The 20,169-nt window shown below is 44.4% G+C and overlaps 1 protein-coding gene across 1 annotated transcript in view; it reads right to left on the reverse strand.

The window, feature by feature from the left end:
• Positions 1–20,169, reverse strand: part of LOC129110086 (intermembrane lipid transfer protein VPS13B-like) — a 328,960-nt gene that overhangs the window by 250,596 nt on the left and 58,195 nt on the right. Inside the window, 1 exon segment of the mRNA XM_054622236.1 lies at positions 5,893–6,077. Coding sequence (XP_054478211.1) covers positions 5,893–6,077 — 185 coding nt within the window.

Genomic DNA, 20,169 nt, shown 5'->3' on the forward strand with positions numbered 1-20,169 from the left:
TTGTTGACATGGCCTTCTAGGAGGCGGCGTTTTGTTTCAGAGCGATTGGGAAATATCAGTGTGAAAAAAAAGGATAAATAAGTCTTCCTGACGTAACCTTGAGTGTTCTCTTTTTTTTTCTGTCTCCTCCCAGCAGCCCTATTCCCCGCTGTATGTGTAGGGGGGTAACTTGTAAAAACAAAAGACTTGTTTTAATAATGATACTGTTCGGAGGGAGAGCATGAGCCCTGGATTATCATCATCGACGTGCCTCTAGTCTCTTCAGAGCATGCACTGGCTGTATCAAAATAGTCTCACCGTCATTCCCCCTGAAATGGGATCGTACGCTGCGGGTTCGGGGCAACATATAGGATTTGCTGAAGATGGAGATGGGCATGCATCTGTGCATATGCACGGCTCTCTGGGTGTGTGCGTGTCTAACCCGACACTCAATTAGGTGCAAAGCCGGGTTCAATAAAGAGAACCAAGGGCCAGTATCTGGGCACTGAGGTCCACCCCTCACTCTCAATCTCTTTATTTTCTCCCTTCTGTCACTCTTTTCCCTTCAACCCCTTATTTTCCTCTCCGACTTTCATTTTTCATTCTGCTCATTATATCGTTTACTCTCTCTCTTCCTCTTCCTCTTCTTTTCCACGCCTCTATACATGTCACGCCGAAGTTATGTCACAGCTCGTATATCACCCAGCAATCATCTAGAGCACGTCTGGTGACCACCACCAACCAACTTCTACTAGACCCCCCCACCCCCCTTCTTGTCCGACAACAGACCACCGCAGAGCTCTGTGGCCAGGGAAAGCAGCTGTGGTGGCTGCATTAAAGCAGAATCCATCACTGGTGGAAATGCCAATGTTATGCTGGTTTAAATGACCTTGATCTTTTGTGTTTCAAAATGCAGCCCTAAAACAGAGAAGTGCATGGATCAAGCCTTGCTGCTCTGCAGGGAAAGTGAGTGGATTGTAGAAAGTTAAAAGCACTGTACTGAGTTACCGCTCCACTTCCTTTAGGCCAACTTGGTTTGAGATCCTGAACTGGTCCCAGAGTGGTTTATTTAGGGTGGAAAATGATCAGGAAAAAACCTGTTTATATGAAAAAACGGTCAACAGTTGAGCCTGGCTCAAATAGAAGGGGGGGATCAACTTGTCATACTGTAGCTGTCACTCTGAAATTGCAAACAGACCAAAATGGATTTAACCTATCAAGGTGTAGTCCTTGTGGAGGATGCCAGTGACCTAAAATCAAGTCAAATATTGCTCAGCCGCAAGTCACTTCCAAGCAAATAACGCAAGCAGAAAAAGACTAGTGCTATGAAGCACTTCTGCCACTGGCTGTGTTTAAAAGGAATGGACAGGCAACATCATCCATCTTTTATAATGAGCTGTCTAAAGTTTACAGCATCCCGGCCTCTCTGTGCGTCGTCTGGAGGGTCGACTGCAAAGTCACAGACTCAAGGACGCAACCAGGACTTCTAATTCCTGTTGAATCAGCCGAGACACAAAAAGCACACACGCAGGCATGCTTCCCACACACACACTGACACACATATGACTATATGATTACTCTCACATAGCGATAATAAAGGCAATATTGAGAATTCATGTGACGAGAGATTACTGGGTCGTAGCCGGATTTGTACCACCTGCAGGTTCAAGAGCTCTCTGTGACTCATCACTGTGTACTGAGCTATAAATAAACCTGTTGAAGAGAAAAAGACTGTTGAGCCACATATCAAAGCTCAATGAGGGACAATATAAGATAACATGCATATACCGGTGCGCATGGCAAAGTAAGGATTACAGGATTTTATCACCACTTAAAGTTGCTGGGATCCATGACAACCTGATAGATTTGACTGTTGACACTGAGTGAATTTAACTATGCAGAAATGAAAACAGTGACTAAGAGCTATATGACTGTTGATCAGTTTTTCATTCAGTCATTTATTGACATGGACACGCTCTGCATTTCTCTTGTATTGTTCAGTACAAACTGCATTGGTTGTTAAGGAGCTGCTTCAATTTCCAAACGTTCTTATCAAAAGCACATATGTGCGTGGTTTGGCATCTTTCCTACAAGATTTTTGGGGTAATGCAATGTGTAACAGACACCAATACAAATTCATATCAACTCAACAGCCATTAAATATCAAAATATTTGTTAAGATGTACGGAGGAGTGAGCAAAGACCAAAATACATTTGTGCACTAAGATTTCCCTGTACCAAAATTAGCCACACAAACGGCATACGCTCACTCACAAATGCATGCGGACCGGAGCAGCGTGTGGGAGGTCACTGTGGTCAGCGTGTCGCTGGACCTGAGGTTAGCAGTGGCTGGAAGCGGTGGAAGGGCAGGAATTACTGGCGCCTCTCTACTACTATTACCACTACTGCTGCTACTATGGCTGCTACTGCGAAACCACAAAAGCATCCTGGGAAGTATAAACAAAGGGAGCACGTAGGACGAGCTGGCGGTCACAGGAGGAGAGGAGAAACCCAGGAAAAAAAACACAGGCCTAGAGGAGGGTAATGAGGTGGCGTGTGACTATGATTTCAGCAGCAAAACGAGATTGGAGGGAGAGAAAATAAAAGTTGGCGGAATAGAATTGCTCAGAAAAGAGCAATTAGACAACAGTCGAAGTTAAAAAGACAGAAAGAAAGGTTTTTTTGTTAAAGCAAAAAAAAAACATTACATTAAACACTTGAAATGATAAAGGCACTTGCAAATGACAAGGTAGTACAAAATGTAAACCATACTTTGGTCTTTCATTTTTACCTCTAACATGTGTTTTTTCTTTTTAACAAACTTTACAAAATCACTGTCAAAGTGGAAGATCTTTGGTAGAGAATAATGAGAATGAATACAAAACAAAAAACGATAAATGTGGTTTGAATCAAAATCAAACACATTTTACTAAACTTGTTTACAAGATATCTAGACACGGCTGATCGATTAGACTTCACCAAAACAACCACACACAACACCAGTGTGAGTTTCGCCCAACGCGAAAAGGAGAACGCTGGAATTCTGTGTCACCGCAGAAAAACTCACTACGGCACCATGGGAAATCAATTCCGTCCTACAGACTAGTTGTGTGACAAACCGAATTTTCTGATTTCACTAACATCTTCCCACACAGGCTTCACTGCACATGCTGCGTTAGCTGCCACTGAGCAGCGCAGCAACTCCAAGTCTTACAAGTCCTGGTGGCTGTGTTCCAGTCAGCTGCAATGATTGGAAGTCTCTTCACTGTTGCTTTTAATCTCAACCGATTACTTTGAAGAACATTTTTACAGTCTGTCAGTACCTTTAGATTAAAACCGAAGCTTTGTTGAGTAACCCCCCTCCCCCATTGCGGAATCGTGGAATTTCCTTTTGGACAGGGAATGAAATCTTATACCCAAAACGGCTCCCCCGCGAAGGACACTGACCATCTGTGTTATCAGCGAGACCTCGATATGAAACACCTTCCACTATTGCAAAACCCTGTGACATCAAACGGCTACGAGGGAGGAGAAATTCCTAAAAGAATGAAGAGGAAAAAAATAAGGCACATGGAATTGAACAGCTTTAGTATGCCATGTTCAGTGTTTGGCTTCAGCGTGTGTTTGTGTGCGTGTGTGTGTGTGTGTGTGTGTGTGTGTGTGTGTGTGTGTGTGTGTGTGTGTGTGTGTGTGTGTGTGTGTGTGCTCTGTCTGTCCTGGCAGTGGCCTGATGACTGCCGGTTGGGTGACACAAGAACAAACAAATGGCCGCAGGACTTAAGTCTGGATCCCGATCTGAATCCTGCGAGCGTTCTAACAGACCTGTGCTTCTACCACGAACCAGTCAGCCACGCTGGCAGGGAAAAAAATAAAACACTGCCACCGCTAAGATTGCAAACACTTTTTTTTACCGTGCGGAGAGGCCAAGTCAGTGGTCAGCAGTTTAACAGCACAGTCCCCCATGTTTGTCATTAGACAGGTTTAAAGGATGTAAAGTAAAGAGCACTGCCTCCAGTGAGCTTTTGTGTAGTTAAAGAAACAAACTCCCATCGTGGCACCACAGCGCCCACAGGAACCAAAGCTATTCAGTGAGGTTTTACCGGGTGTGCAGGAAGACGCACTACAGCAAGCAACAGTTCACAACGGTGTACTCTGCTACCTCCACTCCTCGTCTCCTCATTTTCCATTTCTCCTCCTCACTTAAGCTGTCACGGCCTGAGATTGAGAGGGATCGGGACAGCTAACATCTTCTTTAAGGCCCATGAGTGTCACCGCAATTTCAAAAGCAGATACGCCACCAGACATCTCTGGTTATATCATAGGAATTATTGCAGAATTTTCCCCCCGCAAAACATATACTTACACAACACATCACCTATTCCCCCTTCACTCTCTTGCCTGAGAAAACCCAAAGTCAATTTCTTTTTTTTTTTTTTTTTTCCCCGCTGCTCTTTTTTTTTTTTTTTTTTTTTTTTTTTTTTTTTTTTTAAACTTGCCAGCACACAGACCAGATGTGCAAATGTTTCTCCGCGTTTCTATTCGAGCCGCGTTCCAAGAGCAAGGCAGGAGTGAAGGGGAGAGGAATATTTGACTTCACTCCACGGGAGACCAGGTTTCATAAATTTTTGGCGGCCGTGCAACGGTGAAAAAGGTAGCTTGGCCGGCTCGGCCGAGGGGAGAATGTTGACGGCATACCAAACAACATGATCCTAATGAGTTGGAAAATCCCTGGCCCTCCTGAGGACTGTCCAGATGCTACCGTCATGAGAAACGCTACTGTTTTATGGAATTCAGGCTCCCCTCCCTTCCTTTAACAAGGGGCAAAATTTATTATTTGACCATTAAGGCATCCTAGGTGACATGAAGCGTAAAACAGAGTTAATTTGCCCTTGGCTGCAGGTCCCACTACCCCACACTGGGCACAGGACGAGTTGATCTTTATGTCGAAGGGTTTTGAGTGAATGTGTGTATTTGGAGAACTGAAGTTTGTGTGCTTGCGCTCCTGGTATAGAGTCTGCAGGCCAATCTGCCCATAGTTAAATAGCTCCTATCGGGTTGACTTAGTTTGGGTGAATGATAGTCTGGCACATGATGTGTTTAGCCCTGAGAAATAACTGTAAAACTTTTTCATAAGCGAACTTCAAATTACTTTCAGCTCAAGCCAGTTCCATATATCTCTCTTGACATTTTGGGGGTACTGAGAAACAAGCTTGAGTTTATGGAGGACTAAACAAACAAAGGACAGTAAATGTACTTCATAAATCAACCGCAATGATGAACACATTAACATCTAATACAATGGCTTAAAAGGGACCAGATGAACAAAGTGATGTAGCTTGTCTGGTCCTGAGTGAAATACAGAATGAGCGGCTAAAGGCGGCATTAATCTTCTGCGTTTGTATTTTTTTCACATTGCCAAGCAGCTGAGTCGCCGTGGCAGAATGTTTACTGCTACCCTGCAATCACAATTGCAACTGGGAGAAACACAACGAGCCTATTGTCATGCAAGGCAATTAAAAACACATGCACTAATTTTTTTTTTTTAAAAACAGCCTCCATGTTAAACCCGCTCCTGTTCTCGTCACACACCTAATCACTTGTCTGTTGGATGGTAGTACAATTGAAAACAGTAAAACAGTAAAAAATACAATTATATATAAAAACATCAAAATGTATTCATTACTCACAAATGTCCCCAACTACTTCCAATGGAATTATAGGTATGTGTAGATATGGGGACAATTAACAGGTCACGCTCGTTCCTCTGGTTCACTATATTTCTAGCAGCCCTCCTGTAACCCTGCTCAGATTACCTTGGTCAGGTATCAGAGAGGTATGAAACTGGATCACGCTGTAATCGAACAGGCAAGTTATGTTATCTCCATACGGTCTACCGTAGAGAGCGTTGTTTACCTGGAGCTTTGTGCACCTCGCGGAGCAGGCTTTCGCTGAGAGTCGACGGAGCTCCGTTGACCGAGCTGTGGGTCCAGCTCTGACAGATCGCCTGGAGCAGCAGCGTCTGGGCCCTCGTGGCCTGGATGGCGAAGTGGGGGAGCTCAAAAATACACTCTGTGGTGGGCACAGAAGACCTTTTGCTCCTGCAAGAGAGACATTTAGAGGAAGAAAGACAGAGTTAGATGAAAGTGCATAGGGAGAAAAAGAGTCACAAAGAGAGAGAGAGAGAGAGAGAGAGAGAGAGAGAGAGAGAGAGAGAGAGAGAGAGAGAGAGAGAGAGAGAGAGAGAGAGAGAGAGAGAGAGAGAGAGAGAGAGAGAGAGAGAGAGAGAGAGGGACATGGGGACAATAATAAATGAAAGAATTGAGAGTTGCACTAACGTGCCAGAATATACTTAATGAAATGGACACCGGTGGAAACGAATGGTATGTGACTTCCATGAATCCATCAATATCACATCACGATATAAAACAGCTCATTGATAGCAAGATGGGCCAAATAGGTAGAGTCGCGTTCCAACGGCCAGTTGAAGAAGTGCCGAGAGCCAGCCAAGCTTTCCTTAGTTACTTGGCAGATAGGACTCAGTTTGCCTCTTTGCCGCGCCGACCCCTCTCTCTCCCCTCAATCAAAACTGTGATGATGATTTATGTGAAGGGATGTGCAGCCCAGAAACCTGACCCCCAAAAAGAATCTCTACGTATTTAACATTTCATCTGTCTCCAAGAGTGTGGAGGGAGAGAGTCAGTGTGTGTGTGTGTGTGTGTGTGTGTGTGTGTGTGTGTGTGACAAGCTGATGAGTTGAGCGTTCAGGGGGATGAGGTAACAGTACGGATGGAGTCCTCCAGGCCCCTGTCCATCACAACCTCAGTGGACCATGCTCTCATTTATCATCTGACACACACACACACCAAACACTTTTTTTTCACTCTCCACTTGCTAGTATTTACACATCGCAAAAAACATCTCGACGCACATATACTGCCTGTCAAATCCCTGAATCTGGTCTCCGGGGCTTTTTCTCTATCAATGCTGTGAAGTCATGGCTCCTCGGTTCTTGAGATCCGGTCCTGTGACATCAGCAACAGCAGAAGGAGGGATTCCCCAAACACACACTCACTCACTCACTCACTCACACACACACACACACACAAACGACCGAGGTGTGGCATCGTGCTAAGTCCTGAGAGTGATGGAGCACTTATCATCAATATGACTACTGATCTCTCTCTCTCTCTCTCCCTCTCCCTCTCTCTCTCTCCCTCCCTCCCTCTCCTGGACTCCTTCTCTCTTGCTGGACACAAATCTACTTTTTTGGAGTGTTTGTGCGTGCATGCTTATTTGCTCCCTAGACTACATATAGTAATGGAAGCTACGGGGCGCTTCCCCTCTGAGCTGCGCTTTAGGTGAAAAAATAGAACGGTGACTAATCCCAGGGATGGCTGCGGCATGTCAGGAACAAGCATCATAGTTAATTTGATCGCACATCAATTCGGGTCTGGTGCCCGGTTCAGAGTGTGGGTTTGTATCGCGGGGGTCGCTCAGCAGCTCTGCAATCGTTTAACTCCTCTGCTTCCCCTCCCTCTCTCTGGCTCTCCGTGTCTCTTTATCTTTCCCTTTTATTCTCTGCTCCTGGGTGGTTCTCCGGGGTGACATGAGCTGTAAGCCGCGCACAGGCAGGGCCCCGAGAGTTCTTAACTGCCTGTTGTCTCTGAGGGGGGGGACTACCAGAGAGAGAGAGAGTTTGATAAAGAGAGATGTAAGAGCACAGGGAAAACAAAGGCAGAGAAACCTGACAGGGTCAATGAGTTTACCTTGACAGCGTGCATGTACGTTTTTGGAAACACATGGTGTGTTTGGCACAACGTTGAACCACACAATGTCATGCCTCTCCACTATTAGAAATCACTACTGTTGCGTGCTATACAGCAAGACATCAATCAACCCCACTTTCACGTGTTTTTTGCATGCATGCCTGAGTGTGTGTGTGTGTGTGAGTGTGGTTGTGTACACGTAGCACATAGCGCTGCGGAACAAAAGAAAGTGAAGGCGACCCCGGCAACAACAATGTCCCCCACATGCCGAGCAAATGTGCCTGCAAAGCCACTTCAATGAGAGGACTGGCACGGGATGAAAGTTGGTTGGCTTATTCCAGTGTTTACGGCGTTTCGGGGGAGCTGTCATGTGCATGCGGTCGTCTAAAAACTTTAATTGTGCACCTGTTTTTATTATATTGTGCCCAACTCTGTGCGAAACGGCGGCTTGGATCTTCGGAGCTAAATGAGAAGCAGAAACTCTCATTAGGGTGTTTTGGGAATGGGGGATGTGAGGACAGCCAGACACTCATCGGATTTCATTAAGTAGCTGGCACAGACAGTGTTTCTTGCTGCAACATGGTAAACAGCTTTCTGGCAGGCTGCTCCTCCAACTGTTACCGCAAAGGCTCTGAGGGGAACAAAAGTCTCCAATGGGTAAAAATAGAAGTACTTATACCTGCAGTAGTAGTAACAAACGACTACACTGAAACATACATCTTACAAGATGAAATAACTCGTTTAGTTTTGTATCCATGTTGGAAATGGAGTCTGTAGCTTGGGGAGAAAAACTCATTAAAGCATACTTCGACTCTTATATCGTGGAGACCCACCAGAAGTGGTCCCAAAACCCAACTTTAGATTGTGAGTCATAATTTAAGAAATCAGGTCCTTGGCTTGAACTTCAGTGCCTCATGGAATAGGTAGTCTGTAACCTCACAGTAGTCTCTAAGTCAATAACTTATTTTTTATTAAAACACAGGGGCCACCAGGAATATGTTAAAAAAGGAAATCAAAATTACTCAGGAGCTATGAAAAATGAGGTGTTTCAATGTCAGCCAGTGAAATATGCTTTCCTCTGGTGTATTTCATCAACATTATGCCTCATTTCCCCCACCTGTCCCCCCTGTTGGTGCCATGACTGAGTGACGAAGAACCGGACCGGGGCTAGGCCGGGCCACTTGGAGGACTTGCTGACTGCTTGGCTAGGTTGACTGGTTGACTGGCTGGGCACAAAGTCTTTCTGTCCAGTGTCCCTGTCAAAAGCGGGCACCCACAGGGCACTGTGTTGTGCAGGAGTGGGGGGGAGGTGAGGCAGGAGCCCCACACCAGCTGTGGGGCTCCTGCCTCCACTGTTTCCTCTGTGTGCACGCTCAAATGCGGACACAGAGCAGGGACGGCACATTTTTATTCATTAAAATGAATGAGTGGAATCGAAAGGGAGTACACTTCACAAAATAGTTAGCATGTAACAAACCGACTTTTTCAGTCCTAATAACGAGTACAAATCCAATACCAGTGTTTTATTAACAAGATGGATGCCTCACTGTGTGGAAGAGACTGGGATCATTCTTTTATGTGTGAGGTAACATCAGGATTGACTTAACCATTGCTTTCCTAACTTTGTAAAACAAAATAAAACCAATAAATACATATACATTTAATGAATTGTCGCTGCCGCTACCAGAGATGTATTCGGAGTCACTCCTCCGCATTCCTAACATGGTAACTTCTGTTCATTGGCTGCAAAAAAAACAACAACATGGCACCGGCCGTAATTCAAGATGGCGACGTCAAAATCGCCATACTCGAGGATTCAGAACGGCAGTCCACAAACCAATGGATGACGCCACCATGACTACGTCCACATCTTATATATAGTTTATGGTAGGTTGAACAAGGCTGAGAGTCATCTAGCACCAGGTTTCATTACCTAATTTAAACCTTGCATTTAGGCCTCTAGGGGAATCCCGTGTCTGTACCAAGCCCCCTTTCACATCATAATGGCTGAGATCCATTTGGACCATTGGTTCTCAGGCTAATCAGCTTCCTGGTCTGGTGCGACTGCGGTCACAGCTATATTTAGACAAATACAGCTGGGGCTCGAGGCCTCACACCACAAGCACATTAAATGCACGCAGACACATGACCACAAAAATGCACATACCTGTACAGATACACATAAATAAAGTGTTTGCCAACGTGCACGCATGCCAACACACATGCTGTTACACAAGACGTGTATAGACACCTGCATGCGCATACGTGCATTCCAATAACATAACAGCAGGTTGTTCAGCCAGAGCACGCTCAGCTGCAGTAATGAGGCCACAGCTGACAGGGGGGGCCTGCAGCTCTAACAACCTGTAATTGGAACAAAAAAAAACTAGCTGCCAATATCAAAGTCTGACGAGGTTGTGCATGTTAACTACGGCAAGCATCTATAATAGTGACAGAATGCTTGTTTCTGCAAACCCAGCAAAGAGGAGAGGAAAAAGAAAAATAATAAAACCCTTCAGAAAACATGAGCAAGAACGAGGGGGAAAAAAAGCAACACGGGCAGAGAGAAGGTTACGGACCGCAAACTTGCAGGTCATATGTTATTCTGCAGGTAAAATAATACCTAACATGGGGAGTCTCATTAAAAAAAGCCATTTGGAAAAGCTCCAGAACAAACTGAGGGATGGCAGAACCAGTAGGTTGCTGCTTTGTACTTTCACAGACAAAAATAAATGTACCCTAATTAAAGACGGCTGGTTGGGGGGGGTGTCAGTGTTTACAGACAATTAGGTGAGCGGTGCGTACATTTAGATGTCCTGTTATGTGTTGAAACCTGGATATGTTGGCATCGGTGCGGATGTTCTGACAGAGGACGCTCACGAGAAATCAAGTGGGAAGCAAACTAGCAAGCCTGAATGTCCGAATGTGGCCAGCAAATTCTTTTTTCTTTTTAAGATCAGTGTCTTGCCGTGATCGAAGGAATATCGCCAAGAGCAGCTGCTTAAATTGGTTTACACAACGTCCCAGAATACAAGCTTGGACCTGTGCTCAGTTTCCAGAGTGTTCATTTTTGTTATTACTCATATCCTGTACAGTACCAAAAAATCAGTTCCCTCACTCTTTTCCAATAAGACAGTGTCTGGTCAATTAGCAGACCTCATGGAAGAGAGGGAATGGGCTCATGATGGGAGCTAAATGGGAAAATGTTAATATGAACTGGAACATGATACCCAAATAAACTGTTAGTGGATGTACTCAAAAAGATAAGGTAGGCTGGATCCAAGGCAGTAAACCAAACAATAAAGTCAACAAAGCAGTCAATCATTTCGACTGGCCTCACAATGTTCTACTTTCTCTTAACTTCAACCTATCTGAGTCCACAGGAACGCCAATGTAATCAATTACGGGGCGACATATTTGTCTGATAGATACAGCAAAGCCACCGTCTTGGGACCAGTGATAAGCAATCTTGAGTTTCTACGAATCATTCACCGTCACGCCCAACCTTAATTATCAATACAAACATTCCCTAACACAAACAGTTAGCCAAACCCTCCTCTGCCATTGTTCTCCAATGCAAGAGCTTCTTTGGAGGGAATCGGACTGAAAACAGAGGGAAGGCAGGACTGACAGCTTGTACCTTCTCTTTTTTTTTTTTCCTTTCTTTGCGGTGCAGATTGATTTGAAGTATTGCAGAATCCCCCCCATCTCTCCAAGCCAAGGTCACCGACCCCTCTTGAAAATAACCAGAGTGAGTTATGGGCTGCTCTCAAGTCCCCTCTTTTATCTCACTACAAAAGACTCACTACAGTGTCTCGAAAGTCTCCAAATGATCATTATAAATCACACAAGCACTTGACGCTTAACAACAACACCTAAGTGGCCGACTTGGGGGAAGGGACCATTTTGCCACCTGGGTGTCAAGTGGGTTGAATGGCTGGCGTTTGAATAACAAAGATATTATAGCATAGAGGAGCCAAGCAAGGAAAAATAACTTATAATATTAACAATAAAAAGGTGCATCCAACTGATTTCTCTCTCTCTGCCATTCCTAATACTGTTTTTTCCGAGTCATTTCTTTCCTTGAATGCACCTGGCCCATATCACTGGCTTGATGGGGAATGTAACCAGAGCTGCGGCCAAGCCTCTGACATAGAAAATGTAGCCAATGTCGCTTTCAGCAGCAGCCACAAATGACTCCCAGCATTCATCACCACTCGCCTCTCAAGTGAGATTTGAATCCATCGGAGTTCTGAAAACGCCACTTGAGCAGGTAAACAAGAAAAGTGATCAAAAAATGGTTTCAGTAGTATTAAAGCAATCTTTACGGTACGCAGTGAGATAACATATGACTGTGTATAAGTGACAGTTTATGCCTTAATCTGTAAAAACATCACAGTAACTGGCAGCCACCTTTATTGACGCCTTATATTCTAGTTGAATTTACTGTTGTATCTTGTTTCTTTATGTATTATATGCCGCTGTGATTTCGCCGGTGCAATTAGGGGATTACAATTCCATTTGACTTCCTGAACAACAATCCGTAACGACATCAATTCTCTAACCTCATCGAGATCTTTAAAGCCTGTGCTGGCTCTCGGTAGGAGTACGGACTGTATCTGTGGCCACAGCTCAGGGCTTTGTGGTTCCCCCGGGTCAAAGGTGTTCAGTGTGTGCATTTCTCAATCATCAGTCCAGAACAGCCCAAACTCTTCATAGAAAGAAACACTCCACTGTCGCTCGCTCTCTAACACACAGACACACACACACACACACACACACACACAAAACACCCTCCCCTTCCTTCCATCTGGAGCACCCCTGACCCAAAACACACACATGTGCTCACACACACACACACACACACACACACACACACACACACACACACACACACACACACACACACACACACACACACACACACACACACACACACACACACACACACACACACACACACACACACACACACACACACACACACACACACACGCTGAGATCCATTCTCAGGAGAGGGCTTCATTACACAGGGATTACTAAAAGATATGTTTTAATCAAGTTGTGCAGACAGCTGCGGACCGCAAGGGCGAGAAAATGGCAATGACGTGGTTCATCAGGCGTTAAAGGAAAACACATCAAGAGGCCCGCGTATCGGGGTGTGTGTGTGTGTGTGGGTGTGTGTGTGTGTGTGTGTGTGTGTGTGTGTGTGTGTGTGTGTGTGTGTGTGTGTGTGTGTGTGTGTGTAGCTTCCTGCCTCTGTCCGACATGTCCAGCTGTGAAGGGGGTGCGACTCCTTATAAGGACACACAAGAGATAGGAGACCTCTGTCCGGAGACTGCAGACTTAATATTGCATTTGTGCTTTTCAGATATAGACTTTTCCTACGTCCCGTTGTCATAGCAACACATGCAGCAGCCGACAGAAGCACCGCGGCTGTCTTTTATTTTGATCCAAATAAGTCTTCCTCAGTATTAGTCTCAAGGCCTTTGACCTTCACACAGATGGTCATTAAAAAAAGGGAAACAGACTTTCTCTGAGCCTGGTTAAATAAAACTTTTTTTTTTTGATGTCAGTAACACCAGCATTCGCTGCACCTCGTTACAACAACTGTAGATCCGTCCTCGCATCTGGTAAGCGGCGGAGCACCACCGAGGCCCGGTTGGGGAGGAGAGGACAGTGGAATGCACACCACAGTAGATGATAATCCACTCAGAGCTGATAATCCATCTGTCCTTCCTTACTTCCCACTGTTTTCCCTCCCTCAAACTTCAGTTCCACAGATGACTCACTCAGGCATTAATAGAGTCTCTCAGTCCACCGAAAAAACCTTATACAGCTGCTCCAAAATGCACCATCTTTGCCTATACATACATCTCATGGTATAGTTAAATTTCAATAGATATTCTTGGATTGCACGATGGTTGCCTCTTGAAAACGTTCCAGCCCATAATATGGACTTTAGGGCTGAGTTAAAACCAGTGTTGATTTAAGCTACCAAATGACACTTGTAATCATGAGGGCGAGTACACAGCTTCTGCAGCAGAGAGGCTTTTCTGCAGCACAGAGCGTCTGAATGCTGACAGAGAGGAAAAAAAGCTTCCATCAAAACGCAGACGTCAATCAAAGCTCGCACTCGTTGATGCCATTTCCTTAATACAAGGCTCCTCAATACGTCCATAGACCTCTGTCAGCCATGAAACCAAATAAAACCGTCTGACACCAGATGTGGACCACAAAGCTGGCCAAAACACTTTATAGGCCGTGCCACATGGAATATGATGTTTTTACCTTTGCAGCTCACAATCCTCTGCACTCCTGTGCTTCAGAGTGAAAAGTGGAACAATATTACATCATGTGCCAGTCCACAGATTTTAATACACACCTGTTAATACATAGAGCCTGCTTGTTGCAGTATGCAGCTCGCATCCCTACAGAGAACTTTTTTTTTCCTCTCTGAAAACACTCCTGTGTCTCTTCACCAAAGGGGAAGGGCCCCGGTTCATACGTGGCCCTGTTTTCGGCTGAATGAATTCCCCCCGCTGCTCTTACCGCCTCCGAACCACAACTCAGAGCTGAGCATGACCGCGGCAACCACACGCTGATTTTAAGGTCATTCAATTACCCCTCCGCCATTACAGCTCACGGTAACCGCAACCCTGCCTACACAGACCTCTCAGTAAAGACCTTGATGAGCAATACAAGTGATTACTTCATTAAAAAATCAACACTAATCAAAGTTTGGTTTGAGGGGCACAGCGGTTGACGCAGAAGCTGCATATGTGTGTGTGCGTGTGTGACATCATTCACAAGATCTGTGTCATAAGTCATATAAATGTATACTCAGAGTACAGGGATTGACTTTTCCATTCAGCAACCACTCCCAAATCGGTTTTCATCGCCCCAAAATGATTATTCCGATTCAGCTTGTTAACGATATTGCCTGCCAAAATGGCCGGCGGACAAATGTAACAGCCGCGCTCGATGTTCTCACCGGTGAACGCTCGTTGGTGTACATCTGCTAAATTTGACCTGGACGCCTGCGGCCCACCACTGCAGGACACAGAACGCATTTGTCCTCCTGCGTTCGGCTGTGCTGGGAGACACAGACCAGGAGCAGCTTGCTATGACTAACTATGAACAGGAGTAATGAGGCATTACAATCACACCAGAAGCCTCATGCCTCAGATGCCTCAAGCAGCCTTCATAAATCACAACATGAGCTAATCTAGAGTCTAGACTCCTGCTCCAGACAGAGTAATAGACTTCACATAAAAAAAAAATCCTACAGGTAGTGCTAAAAAGTAGCCATTGACAAACGTAATAGAGTTAGATCCATAATTGGATATCAAGGGAGAACCAACGTTCTTTTCCATTCAGAAACCTTTGCGAGGCAAGTCGGCTTTTCGTGGCTATATAACATGCACCTGTAGCACCATATGCTTGGAGAAATTAGCCCGTTCAGAAATGGCTGAGCGAGGAACAGGGGCTGCTAAAAACGCCACATAAAAGCTGGCACGGGGTTGAGTTATGACCTGCGAGACGACGAGCCACGCCGGGCTGCTGCTGCTGGTTTGTTGGTTTGGTTGGTGGGCCCCGGCCTTGGCCCCCGCCTCCATGCGCTGCTGCCGTCAGGTGGCCCTTATGTGGTGTGAGGTTAGCTTTTTGGGGGAGATCTATGCAGGTGGCACTTCTAACATCCCCCCCACCCATTTTGTTTTGCAGGCAGCGATTTTATCTGGGATAACAGGTTTAACAGCCGGACCAATTGAGACTCTCTGTGAAGTTGGCGGCCACAGACATTGCCTTTCATTAGGGATAAGTACAGCCTGATGCCTCTCAGCTGCACTTTAATTCACTGAGAGTGAAAGTTCATTTCTGAGGATTTGGGCTTTCTGCTAACCAAATGACTGCCCGGTTAGTACATGGTAGCATACAAAGAGGGGAGAATCTGACTTCTATAGTATTCTGAATTTATTGTCCTTACTCCCTTGCGATGTGTCTTTCTATTTTTCTATTTCAGGTAAACCTCAACTATGTCCGACTAAAACTTAATAACAACTTTAGATTTTATCTGTGATTTATTTATGTCATTAATTAATGTTTAATATTAAATAACTATAACTACTATAAAATTTTTTTTAAAATCATTTTTTTTTGGGACATTATAGCTGATTGAATTTGGTCTAAAGACAAATAATTCATACATTTTACAGATGAGCATATTCATAAAAACATAACAAGTGTGCTGTTTGTTTTATACTGCAAAAACAGTGAAATACAATATCGAGCAAATTTAACATTTTAAATCTGAAGTTTTTACCGTTTACAAAAAGTAGTGTAGTACCAAAGAAACCATAGGAAGAATGTACTTCTACTATATATAACTTCCCAGGACTTGTCAAAGACTTTTAATCAGCCATTAACATTTCCACTTTCATCCACAGGTCTGTGGTGCGGGTATTTTACAATTAATGGTTTTGTAGATTCGTATTGATTGATTGATTGATTGATTTAAAAGACGTGGGTTTGTATTTTTACCTCGTGGAAATGGCTGCTGCTAAATGCAGATTAGAATCTCTTGCATTTGCTCTAGCAGTGATTAGTCCAGACTGAAATATCTCAATAACTATCAAAGGGAATGCCATGAAAGTGTATTCAGATTCTAATGATCTCTTGAGGGTGAATCCAACTGACTTGTTTGAACCCCCAACCTTTCCCTAGCACCACCAGCAGCATGACATTTTTTGTCTTTTAGCTAAATATCTCAACAGCTTTTTGTGATCCCCTGAATTTACCTCTAGAACCACCAGCAGGTCAAAGCTTTCAATTCTCCTGTGAAAAATCTTCTAGGTTGGATTGGTGCTCAATTTTGAACAGATATCCATGGTCCCCAGAAGGTGTATTCTGCTGACTATTATTGCACCTTGACTTTTCCTCTGACGCCCTCATTAGTTTTGAAGTTTCAAAGGGTATACAAATATTTTTGTGAACAAATTGGAAAATAAAAGGACACAAAAACCTTTCGTCTGAATGCATCATGTGGCCATACATTACACTGGAGCTACAAACCTATAGTATATTTAAAAAAATAAGGAACAAGCCCCTTTAAGCAAGCAGTTATTCAGGTGATCAGAGTGAGAGATGCTGTTTAAAAAAGTTTGTTTTATCTCAGTGTCGCAGTTGACGCCTTCTGTATGAATGTACCTCCACACCCTCAGATCTAGTGACATTGATGAAGTGGACCTCAGCTTACTGTTTAACAACAGCTAACACTCACTTTTAGTTATACATTAGCCATTGTGATGCCTAGACACAATGCCACAGGGTGTCAGCCCAGAGAATCAACTTTATTAGAGTTAAAACCACCAAATGACGGGTTTCAGTTTGTTTGAAACTGTATCCTTACAAAAACACAACATGGCAACAAGGTTAAACAATACAACTGATCTGAGGTGCACTTACCAATTTAACCTAAGAAGAAGAAAATATCTTGGATTGGCTATTCCCTTGTAGGATGACTATTCATTTCTTCAATATAATGCCAACTGGGGAATCAGAAGGTCGAAATCTGCAATTACTCTGGAGCAATTACCCTTCCTTAAAGTTTCCATTTGCTTAGAAACTGAGAAAACAAAGACATTTCAATCTAATTGAGTACATCCAAGGTCTCACACACAATACCAAACGGCCGGTTAAAGCCGAGGCTGGCAGGGATGAGATGTCAAGGCGGTGTACTTTCCTCAGTGAAAGCCCCTTTTGCTGCCCACTGTTAAAAGCCGGAGCCTCTGTGGTGAGAGTGAAGGAAATGTGAGCTGCAGTGTTCAGCGCGGGCCAACTCATCAGGAGACGTGCTGGGTCTCCACTAGACGCCCAGTGCCTCTTCAAATCCCCCATGATCACCTGGCAGTCATATACGCTTGCTTAAGCATGACCTGACTCCAAGGGCAATGACAAACATGTTGGTGTGTGTGTGTGTGAGTAAGATAGAGAGAGAGAGAGTGAGAGGGAGACAGAATAGAGGGATGCAAAATGTGTGCATGACATCACTTTCCCACTCCAAGCTACCTTTCTCTCCTGTCAGTCATCATCTACTTTTAATGACGAGTCCAGAGGGAGGCAAATCCAAAGCTACCTTTTACATTGGTAATGGAAAAAGCTGAGCCAATGTTCTGCATAAGAAAACTACTGGAGACTGAAAAAGAAAGTAGAGACAGTTCTTTTTCTCAGACCACTCTCTCCTGCAGATTCACTACGTTCTCATGCTTCCCACTTTGCTTTCATATTTCCCTAAAATCTTCAAAAGCTTGTAGAGCTCTGCTTAGTGTCTGCCCGGAGAACAGAACATGTTGGAAAGGGGTCTTGTGGAGCAGTCCCAAAACAAACATCAATACAGTGAAATTAAATACTACCACCTGGCAGAGTGCATCTTTTGGCTTCAACGTTGACCCAATGTGTCGCTGTTGGCCTTCGCTCTCACCTTTGGGAGACGAACTGTCTGACTGTCACCCACATACTGCAATCAAAGGAAATCTTTACATACATGGGATCCCCACGTCTCAAATCACTGAGAATAACGTCGACTGGAATTTAATCAGCCCGTTTAATCCACTGTTCATCCACATTCACGTCCACTACAGACACCCAACTGAGCAAAACTGTTGCAGATAACTATAATTCAAATCCGTTTTTTATTATTCACATATTACCTTCGGTTCTGAAGAGTGAAGCCAATGTGAAGGTGTAAACCTGCATTCTCTCTAATGGTCAACAGGGGGCGACTCCTCTGGTTGTTTGGAAGTTTATGAGAAAATGACTCTCTTGATTTATTCCATCAGTAAACATTGTAAACATGAGTTTATGGTCTCCATCTCTAGTTTAAAATCTTCTTCCATACAGCATGATGTTCATTTAGTAAATGATGGTCCATTTAGATTCAAATAGACAATAAAGCAGGGTATGCTTTAGGGCGGGGCTACCTTGTGATTGATAGGCTCTTACCCACCAGATCCGTAAACGACCTCTCTACGTCCCGCCTCCACCGTCTAAATTTGATCATATCGTTCACCCATTCCAAAAAAAACAAGATGGCGACACCTGTAATCCAAGTTGGAGACGGCCAAATCGCCGAACTCAAGGCTTTAAAACGGCAGTCCAGGAACCAATGTGTGACGTAACGACGACTATGTCAACTTCTTATGTACAGTGTATGGTTGTCACTCAGCACACTCTACTTCTCTCATCTATCTCTTCTAACCACCGTCTCCACTTGTCCGTCAAACCTGCTCATCATCATTCTTCCAGGAGCAACCTGTCAGGTTGTGTTAATTGGATTTTGACTGTAGCGATACACGGGTCAGTAAGCAAGACAGGTCATACCTCCCGCTTAGACGGAAAGTCAAATATGAGTCACTTCAAGCTTATAATGGCAGGTTCTGAGCTCATAACCCTGCACAAAACACCAAGTCCCATTATCATCTATAGGAAAAAGACTGACAGTGAAACAAACAGGCAACTGATGCGCTTCTAACCCGTCAAAGTGTCGGAAACATCAAGCTAATTCTAAATTGGGGATGAGGAAAATGAGATGAAGTGGAAATAATCCTTTTAAGGGCAGTAGAATTATCTGAAGTGTTCACCTTTTCTGAGGTATGATCACAATGCCAGATAGAGACATCAAACACAGAACCTATTCAAAGAAGATAAGGACTCCTGCTGCATACTGGACATACTGTATTCATCAAAGGCTCGCTTGCAACAATGAATAACAGAGCCCTTTCTTAACGTGTCGAGGAAACTCTGCAAGAAGTTGTCAGAGTTTTTTTCTAAGAGCTGGTCCAGGCTGAGAGAAAAGCCACAGGGGGGCAGTGATCTGGAAGGCTCTCAGGAGATGAGAAACATCTAGTGATTGTCACAAAGAAAAATAACATCCGTTTGACATCTGAATCCACTATTTGAGGCAGGCAGGGCTGAAACAGAGGGAGAGCTGGAGATCAAACAAGCAGCTAACAGTATCTTATTGGGAGCAGAGAGCACGAGGAATCGGGTTCGGTCTTCACACACTCACACGCTCATTCACACACATACACGCACACACACACCTTTGCATGAGGGCCTTGCGATTCACTGTGTGGCCAGCAAACTGCTGTACAGTAGATACAATGTTTGCCTGGGGAAAGAAGTCAGGAGAAGTCAAAACCATCTGCAGGTCTTTGACATGTTTAAATCTAAACTAATGGGGGGAAATGGATTCCCAAGCTAGTGCTCTCACACAGGTTTCTTGCTCTAACAGGCACTTTGACTGCATGGTGTGAGAGAGAGGGCACAGGGTGTGTGTGTGTGTGTGTGTGTGTGTGTGTGTGTGTGTGTGTGTGTGTGTGTGTGTGTGTGTGTGTGTGTGTGTGTGTGTGTGTGTGTGTGTGTG

Source organism: Anoplopoma fimbria, chromosome 20 (assembly GCF_027596085.1).
Source record: "Anoplopoma fimbria isolate UVic2021 breed Golden Eagle Sablefish chromosome 20, Afim_UVic_2022, whole genome shotgun sequence".
NCBI lineage: Eukaryota > Metazoa > Chordata > Actinopteri > Perciformes > Anoplopomatidae > Anoplopoma > Anoplopoma fimbria.